The 8,963-nt window shown below is 46.0% G+C and overlaps 1 protein-coding gene across 1 annotated transcript in view; it reads left to right on the forward strand.

Moving 5' to 3' along the window:
- The first annotated feature begins 5,797 nt into the window (after positions 1-5,797).
- The window catches only part of Renbp (renin binding protein), an 8,204-nt gene continuing 5,038 nt past the window's right edge, over positions 5,798-8,963 (forward strand). Inside the window, exons 1-7 of the mRNA XM_028785293.1 lie at positions 5,798-5,931; positions 6,130-6,239; positions 6,395-6,470; positions 6,579-6,654; positions 6,996-7,168; positions 7,576-7,800; positions 8,474-8,555. Coding sequence (XP_028641126.1) covers positions 5,902-5,931; positions 6,130-6,239; positions 6,395-6,470; positions 6,579-6,654; positions 6,996-7,168; positions 7,576-7,800; positions 8,474-8,555 — 772 coding nt within the window. The 5' untranslated portion in view covers positions 5,798-5,901. The remainder of the gene's footprint in view (positions 5,932-6,129; positions 6,240-6,394; positions 6,471-6,578; positions 6,655-6,995; positions 7,169-7,575; positions 7,801-8,473; positions 8,556-8,963) is intronic.

Raw genomic sequence — 8,963 nt, forward strand, 5'->3', positions numbered from 1 at the left:
TTTCTTAGTTGTGGTTTCTCTGCCAGCTTGTTACCTCCTGACTGACCAAAGGAAAATGGCTTGTAGTTTTTGCTGCAGGGCCTTGAGCTGATAGGCCCTTCATTTAGTTTCTGTATGGCAAGGTTACTTTTTATGTCCCTCTTGGACCTCCACTTATTAGTCCAGTGTCATGTCTTACCACAGCATCTGTCTACAAACCCTGGGAAGCCTTGGCTTTCTTTCCAAGAAGAACCCATTGCCACCAGGAGGAGAATTCATTGATGTATTAGTCAGGGTTCTCTAGAGTCACAGAACTTATGAGTAGTCTCTATATAGTAAGGGAATTTGTTGCTGACTTAGTCTGTAGTCCAACTCCCTGCAGCTGTGAATGGAAGTCCAAGGATCTAGCAGTTGCTCAGTCCCACAAGGCAAGCAGGCAAAGAAGAGCAAGTCTTCCTTCTTCCAATGCCCTTTGTAGGTCTCCAGCAGAAGGTGTGGCCCAGATTAAAGGTGTGTACCAACACACCTGGATCTGGGACTTACTTTGTCCCAGATGACCTTGAACTCAAAGATCTCCTTGCCTTAGTCTCCTGGGATTCATAGGCACTATGCCTCAAGATCTCCATATCAAGATCCAGGTCAGAAACTTGTATCTCCCAGCCTCAAGATCTGGATCACAGATGAGCCTTCCAATTCTGGATTGTAGTTCATTCCTGATATAGTCAAGTTGACAACTAGGAATAGCCACCACAATTCTCCATTGTAGAAATGGCCCCTTCTACACTTCTGTATTGGAAAGTACTATATTCCTCAAACTTAACACACCTGGCATTTTGAGCTCTAAGATGTTTAGCAGCTTAATCACTATTTCTTTTCAAATGTCAGAATTTACTACAATTAAAGAACTGAGTATTTTGATATCTGGGATCTCTAGCTATTACTTGTTCTATGATATTGGCATGATGCTCATGAGAGCCAATACCAGTTGTATCTCTTATCTATTCATCCATCCGTGCTGGTCCTGTCTTTAAAGGCCTAATAACTCTCTTACATTCAGTATTTGCATTCTCAAATGCCAATATCTCTATCAACACCTGTCTGGTACTGGGGTCTGATACAGCTTTGTTTACAGCTGATCTCTGCAAGAAATCTGTGAAGGCTTTTCTAGAGCCTTGTATTATCTTAGTAAACAAGGTGAATCTTTTCTCAGTCTCCTCAACCTTATCCCAAGCTCTTAAAGCCACCATGTGACATTGTTCTATAACAGCATCATCAACTTGAATTTGTTCTTGTAGGTTAAAATATTCCCCTTTATCAAGCAATTGATCTTTAACAGTATTTATTCTCCTTGTTCTATTTAATTCTATATTCACAGCTTCCTCCCTCCAGCATGTTAACTATTGTAACTACTGACTGACTTCTAGCACAGCTGTTAAACCAGACTCTTATAGTCTTGGGGAGTAATTCCATTTTGGGTAGCCCAGTTACTTATTATTTAACAAAAAGGAAATGCATTCTGTAGGAAAACAACCTCTTTAAAATGTCTCAGATATATCATTTCTATAGGACGGCATATTATCTCATCATAATCATGTTCAGTACCATTAGCAGGCATGTATTGTGCAGTTCCTGGGAAAACCTATGGTGATTTTGTAATCCCAAACCACTTCTCTGGTGGCACATTTGGCTCCAGATTAACCCTTTCTCCCTACACAGCATCCTCCCCACAGCTCTCTACTCTGCCCAGGAGCTGCAGGAACTTGAAACTGAAAGAACTCAGGGCACAGGGTCTGGTGATAATCTGCCTTCTAGTCCCTGTTTCCCTGTTTCATCCTGAAGGAAGCTCCTGCTTTCAATCGCCAGGTCTGAATCCTTTTTATCTGAAACGCTACTCACCTCTCAAGCATTTCAACCTCTATCTGTAACCCCTCCAGTTTCACAGCCATCTCTGCAATTCTTTCAAAAATGAAAGAATAGAGTGACCCTTCTGGTTTTCCTATTTCACACATTTTGTTGTTTCTCAGACCCCCTCCATATCCATTCACAACTTTTCCATTGTTCAGCCATTCTCCCAAATGTTTTTGAAATGGAAAACATGAAGAAGACAAAGAAATAGAAAATTCCCTCTGGCAGCAAAGCGGGAGAGAACCCAGTAGCAGCAGCCATAATAAACCTTTCGCTGACATTCTGAAACAGTATATTCATTCCTTCATAACCTGATGTGTCCTCTACAGCATTAGAAACCATGTTTCCCATAATCCCTACATCTGGGCACCACTTATTGACATATATATTTTTTATTGGGTTCCTATATCTCTACCTCCCTTCCAACCCAACACTGGGTAGGAGAGAAAGGTTAGAGGGGAAAGGAAGAAACCTCTTTCAGCCAACAAAATAGACTACTTCCTGCTAATTAGGGTCATCCTGTTTCTTGGGGCAAGTCCAGTCTTTGTCATCAGAATGTCCAGCAGTCCAGCAAAACAGCAATCCAGCAATAGCAAATGCAACAGCAGCAGGGGTCAGGGGAGCAGCAGCCACAGCAACCTCATTGGGGAGGAGGAACAGTAGCTGCAGCAAGCCTTCTTGGGGGTTCTTGAATTTATACTCTCTCCAGATTCCCCAAAATTAAACTATCTGCAGCTGGCAAAAATCAGCCCCCCCACCAAGAGTACAAGACAGTCATAATGCTGTGATACAATACAAACATTCATAAAACATAATTGGATTTTTAAATAAACCAAAACTCACTACAGTTTGTTTGTTGAAGGTATCCTGTCAGTAAAGAAAGCAAAGGGAAGTTCCACTAACCTGTGTAGCTGGTTTTTGTTACTTTGTAGGTTCTTTTTTTCCCACCGTTTATCCCCCAGTTTATCCCCCTAATACTAAATAGGAGAAGAATAAGGATAGAGGGGAGAGAGGAATTAGGGAAATCTCTGAACATAATTTCTTTTTGTTTCTTCTTTGCCCACTGCTACTAACAAACTGCAACCAACCTCCCTAAATGACTAACATTCATCAACCCTACCTCGTGGGGGGTCCCTGAATTTATATACTTTCTGAAAAGTTCCTCGAACTTCAAACATCACACAATCACAGAATTATCTGCAGCTGGCAAAACCATGCCTCTGTTACAGCATGAGGCAAATCATGGTCAGCTGCTACGAATAAGTCCACAGCAGCCCCACATCCCTACACCCTGGATTAAAACAAAAGCACATTCTTATAATATTCATATGTTTTAAAAGAAACCAAATTTCCAGAATTCTCACTACAAGCCTGCCACAGGCCCAGGAAGAGGAGCAATACACTGTCCTTCAGATAGGAGCTTTGAGGACAATCTCCAGGCATCGTAGGAGGACATGGGTCAGCAGAGGTGAGTGGAGAAGCCTGTGCACATTTGTTAAGACATCTGGACACTTAGCCTGGCAGAAGTGCAAGGGTTCTTCCTACCTTACTCCTGTAGCCATTACCTATGGAGCTACCCTTCTTCCCTGTGCTCAGCTTCTCATCCCACTCTGGAAGGCAAGGAATATAGAGGGCTGGAAGGATGGTTAAGTAAAGAGTGTACTGCTCTTGCAAAGGACTAGAGTTCATCCACACAGACACATGCATACATGCACGTAATTAAAGAAATATAACAGAAGTGCTTTGGTGCAGATCTCAAAATACTGAGCTTGGAGCTGGATGTGATGCAACACATTTGTAGTCTCAGCCCTGAGAGGTGGAGGCAAAACGATCAGGAGTTCAAAACCATCCTTGGCTAATAGAGTTCAAGGTACCCTGGGATACATGAGACCCTGTTGCAAACTAGCAAACTGAGTTCCAGGGACGAAAGAGGCATCATAGCTTTACATCACTCTGCTCCCATGAGACCCAGGGCCAGGAAACCACCCATACTATCATACCAAGGCTCGAACTTAGGCTGAGCTTGAAAGGGATAATATGTGTGCAAGAGAGGCAGAGAGATGATGGAGATGGATAAATACAGCTTAAGAAACAGCATGCAAGCTTTCCTGGATACAGAGCCAAGGTCCCCTGGGCATGAGCTAGGCTAAGGGTAGATAAAAACACAGCGGCTGCAGTAGATGCTTAACAGACACTGAGATCAGGCTTACTCCCAAGCACCATAAAGATGAAGTGTTTCAGGATGAAAAAGCCATTCTACAACCCACAGAGCTAACCAGTAGCTATAGTCTGGAAGATAGCAGTCATTGTGAAATGAGTCAACACACAGCTGAGGAGGGGCAGGTAGCACAAGAACATAACCATGCCTAGGAACTGAATTCTTTTTACTGACCAACTACCAGAGCAGCATTGGTGAGGCAGAAGTTCTACTTACTTTACACTCCTGGGTTCCAGTCCATCATTAAGAACATGTTTGAGGGTGCTGGAGAGATGGCTCAGTGATTAAGAGCACTGACTGCTCTTTCAGAGGTCCTGAGTTCAATTCCCACCAACCACTTAGTGGCTCACAACCATCTGTAGCGGGATCTGATACACTCTTCTGGTGTGACTGAAGAAAGTGATAGTGTACTAAGTACTCAAATACAATAAATAAATCAATCTCTTTTTTTTTAAAAGAACATGTTCAAGAACTGGAGTGATGATTCATCAGTTAAGTCCACTGTCGTTCTTCCAGAGGACCCAGGTTCCATTCCCAGAACCCATATGGAGACTCACAACCTGCTGTAACTCCACCCCCAGAGGATCCAATACCTTCTTCTGGCCTCTAAGGACACTGCATGCATGTGATGCACAGACAAACACAGAGGCAAAAACAAACAAACAAATGAACAAACAAAACAAAAAACCCAAAAACCAAAACAACAATAAAAAAACAAAAAAAACCCCAAAACTAAAAAAAAAAAACAAATAAACAAACACTAAAACACATAAAATAAAATGACAAAAAAAATCAGAACGTGTTCAGTCTCCCCAAAGTACCTCTGGCATTGTGGTTGGAACTCTCCCTCTTCTGAGTGGGCTGGTGAGATGGCTCAGCGGTTAAGAGCACTCAAGGTTATGAGTTCAAATCCCAGCAACCACGGATCTGATGCCCTCTTATGGGTGTCTGAAGACAACTACCATATACTTACACATAGTAAATACATAAAAAAAAAAATTTGGGTCGGAGCCAGCAGGAGAAGGGAAGGGTGGGGGGAAGAATTCTGCTGAGCGCACTTGGGAGGCAGAGGCAGGTGGATCTCTGAGTTTGAGGCCAGCCTGGTCTACAGAGTGAGTTCCAGGACAGCCCGGGTTATAAAGAGAAACCCTGTCTCGAAAAACCAAAAAAAAAAAAAAAAAAAAAAGAATTCTGCTGAGCAATGAGGGTGCCCAGTGGGTAGCAAGAATGGGGGACAGATTAACCAGCTTGTCGCAGAGCCAACCTATACTGTGTAGTTAGGAGGCAGGGCCAGAGAGCTGGAGGATGCCCACTCTACTCTGCATGATTACCACCTGTTTTTTCAGAAGCATCCTTGGGGGTGAAGTATCCAGCAACTGGTAACCAGGGCCAATGGTTGTAAATTACTGGATTCAAGCAGCTAAAGCTTAGGACCAAATTGGCAGAAAGGGCTTGCCGACAATATGGGGTCACAGGGTCTCAGGATTCAGCATTTCCAGGGACACCCTAACTCCACAATCTGTTGGGATCACCAGCCTCAGCTGCCAGGCCCAGATTCAGTTTCCTCTCTACTACCTCCCGAAAAGTCCAGACTTCCTCACCCAGTTCCCACCAAGGGGATCTATCTGCTCAGTCCCCGCCTAGAAGAGCAGAAGGCGGGGTTTGAAACCCCGCCCTCTGTCCCGCCCCCAACTCGGGGCCCTTCACTCTGACGAGGATCAGGTGGGTAGGACACTGCTCGGTCAGCTGAGTGACAGTCACGGGATTGCGACCAAGTCCTATTTCCTGGAGGAAAGCAAATGATGGACCTAGGACTCCTAGTGTTACAGGTCAGTGGTAGTGGAGCTGGTTCCAACCAGTGGTAGGGCCAAAAGCCCATCGAAGAGGTGGGAGTACTGTATCCTTGGCTCGAGGCCCTGTGGTGGTGGGTTGGAATCAAGTAGCTCTGGGGCCTACTCGAGTTGGTTCAGGAAGTCCCTGTGAAGGAAAAGCTGTGTCTCCCTGCCCTGCCCTGAATCACTTTACAGGACATGGAGAAGGAACGGGAGACACTGCAAGTTTGGAAGAAACGTATGGAGCAAGAGCTCGATAGTGTGATCGCTTTCTGGATGAAGCATTCCCATGACCAGGAATACGGGTTAGCTACCCTGCCAAGATCCTCCTAGGGCTCCTCCCTCCCCCCCATCTCACTTGGAGGTGACTCACAGATCTACTGACTTGAGGAGAGTAGTGAAGCTATGGAGAAAGGTGCAAGGCTCTTTCCCTCTTTTTCTAACAATACATGTCTCACAGGGGCTTCTTCACATGCCTTGGCCGCGATGGGAAGGTATATGATCACCTCAAATATGTCTGGCTGCAGGGGAGGCAGGTCAGTTTGTACAGTTAAGGTGTTCACACAACAATCCTAGGTATACCCAGGGATACCTAGGATTCCCTCCACCCCAGCGATTCCTCTCTAAACTGTGTTCCCTTACAGGTATGGATGTATTGTCGCTTATTCCGCAGTTTTGAGCGCTTCCGCCGTGTTGAGCTTCTGGATGCAGCAAAAGCAGGTAACCTCTCCTAACCCCATCTCCCCAGGAGCTTTAGTGGGTTATTTATTCAGTGTATCTAAAGGTTTTTTTTAAAATTTATTTATATGAGTACACTACACTGTAGCTGTCTTCAGACAGACCAGAAGAGGGCATCAGATCCCATTGCAGGTGGTTATGAGCTACCATGTGGTTGTTGGGAATTGAACTCAGGACCTCTGGAAGAGCAGTCAGTGCTCTTAACCGCTGAGCCATCTCTCCAGCCTGTCTAAAGTGGTTTAGAAAAGGAAAGGGACTGGGCAGGTTCCAAGAGGCAGTATATTTGGAGTCCTCACCTAGCATGCATACTCCCCAACCACCAGGTGGTGAATTCTTGCTGCGTTATGCCAGAGTGGCACCTCCTGGCAAGAAATGTGCTTTTGTGCTGACTCGGGATGGCCGTCCAGTGAAAGTGCAGCGGACCATTTTCAGCGAGTGCTTCTACACCATGGCCATGAATGAACTGTGGAAAGTTACAGGGGAAATGCATTATCAGGTGTGTGGGAGCCTGTGGGGGCCACAGGCTGTTGGGGATGAATGTACTCTGACGACAGGCCAGGGAACCTGCCACAAGTCCCATTTTGTGATTACCATGTCTCTTCAGCTCTCTCCCACCTCCTATACTACCAAAGGGACCCTGGGCAAACAGGGATCTATCAGTGCCCTGTGTCCAGGTAGAAAAGGTTCTCTCTTCACTGGGCCCTTCTACCTGAGAGTGACCTGAATCCCAGAGCCCCCGAAAGTAGTATTGGGAAGATCTGCTTGGCCTCTGGTGTCTGGATGTAGGGCTAGCCCTGGAGAGCTACAGGAAGTGCAGGTATTTTTGGAGAAGAAGTTGAGTCCTGAGCCCTTGAGGGAAGAAGTATGTGCTGGGACAGGGCAGCCTCTCTGGTCTTCTCACAGAGTGAAGCTGTGGAGATGATGGATCAGATCATCCAGTGGGTACGGGAGGACCCAGCTGGGTTGGGCCGGCCTCAGCTCTCAGGGACACTGGCCACAGAGCCCATGGCAGTGCCCATGATGCTGCTCTGCCTGGTAGAGCAGCTTGGAGAAGAAGACGAGGAGCTGACCAACAAGTATGCAGAACTAGGGGACTGGTGTGCCGACAGGATTCTTCAGCATGTCCAGGTAGGCACGGCGACAGGGGCAAAGTGCACTCCATTCTCTCACTCTGCATAGGCCCCTCTACCTGAAGTCATTTGTTCTTCAGTTTTCTAGACAAGTGGATCCAAGGAAGCTCGTTCATTTGAAATACAGCCCAGGGCCCTCAGGAAGGTGGAACCCAGCTTGCTGGGGGCAGAAATGGGTGTGTCCTAAGACAGAAAGAAAAGGCCAGAGCAGCAGGCACATTCTGAGATCAGGAAAGGTCTTGATCTATGTTCTTCCCTAGCCTCTGTAGGCATCAAAGTTGATCTTGAGTGTCTCCTCATTCAATGTTTTACCCTCCTCACTTGAGAGACACAGACCTAAAGCAAAGATCGGAACCTACTGGCTCCATGGAAGACGATCAGCCATTCCAAAAATGTTCTGGAGCAGGGCATGGTACACATATCTGTAATTCCAGAACTCTGGAGGTAGAAGCAGGAGAATGTAGAGTTCAAGGTCAGCCTTGTTTGTATAGTTTGAGACTAGCCTGGGCTACCAAGACTATCTCAAAACATACAACCAAAAATGTCCCTTTAGACCTATTGAGTAGGTATATGGCTAGTACCAAGGGCAAAGGAAGGTATTTTTTAAGTTAGATCTTTCTGATTGGGTGACCTGAACTGGAAACATCTATCTCTTTTCCCTTTCCTGGCAGAGGGATGGACAAGTTGTACTGGAGAATGTATCCGAGGATGGCAAAGAGCTCCCTGGTTGCCTTGGAAGACATCAGAACCCAGGTGAAGGCATGTGCTAGGTCTGTTAGGAAAAAAAAACTTATCTTTGAGTTTGGGGTATCAGATGGGAGGAGTAGCCTTCCTTCCTTCACCAAAGAACAAGCAGTGGGAGGGGATAGACTGACCAGGAGTGGACATGGAGTCCAGGCAGAAAGGTAGGGTATCTTGTGACAGAGTTCAATCATCTCTCACCCTTGAGAAGGAAGGGAGGGGCCGGGCAGAGGTGGCGCACGACTTTAATCCCAGCACTTGGGAGGCAGAAACAGGCGGATTTCTGTGTTCGAGGCCAGCCTGGTCTACAGACTGAGTTCCAGGACAGCCGGGGCTACACAGAGAAACCCTGTCTCGAAAAACCAGAAGAGAGAGAGAGAGAGAGAGAGAGAGAGAGAGAGAGAGAGAGAGAGAGAGAGA

The sequence above is a fragment of the Grammomys surdaster genome, unplaced genomic scaffold (genome assembly GCF_004785775.1).
Source record: "Grammomys surdaster isolate TR1022 unplaced genomic scaffold, NIH_TR_1.0 125179, whole genome shotgun sequence".
Classification (NCBI taxonomy): domain Eukaryota; kingdom Metazoa; phylum Chordata; class Mammalia; order Rodentia; family Muridae; genus Grammomys; species Grammomys surdaster.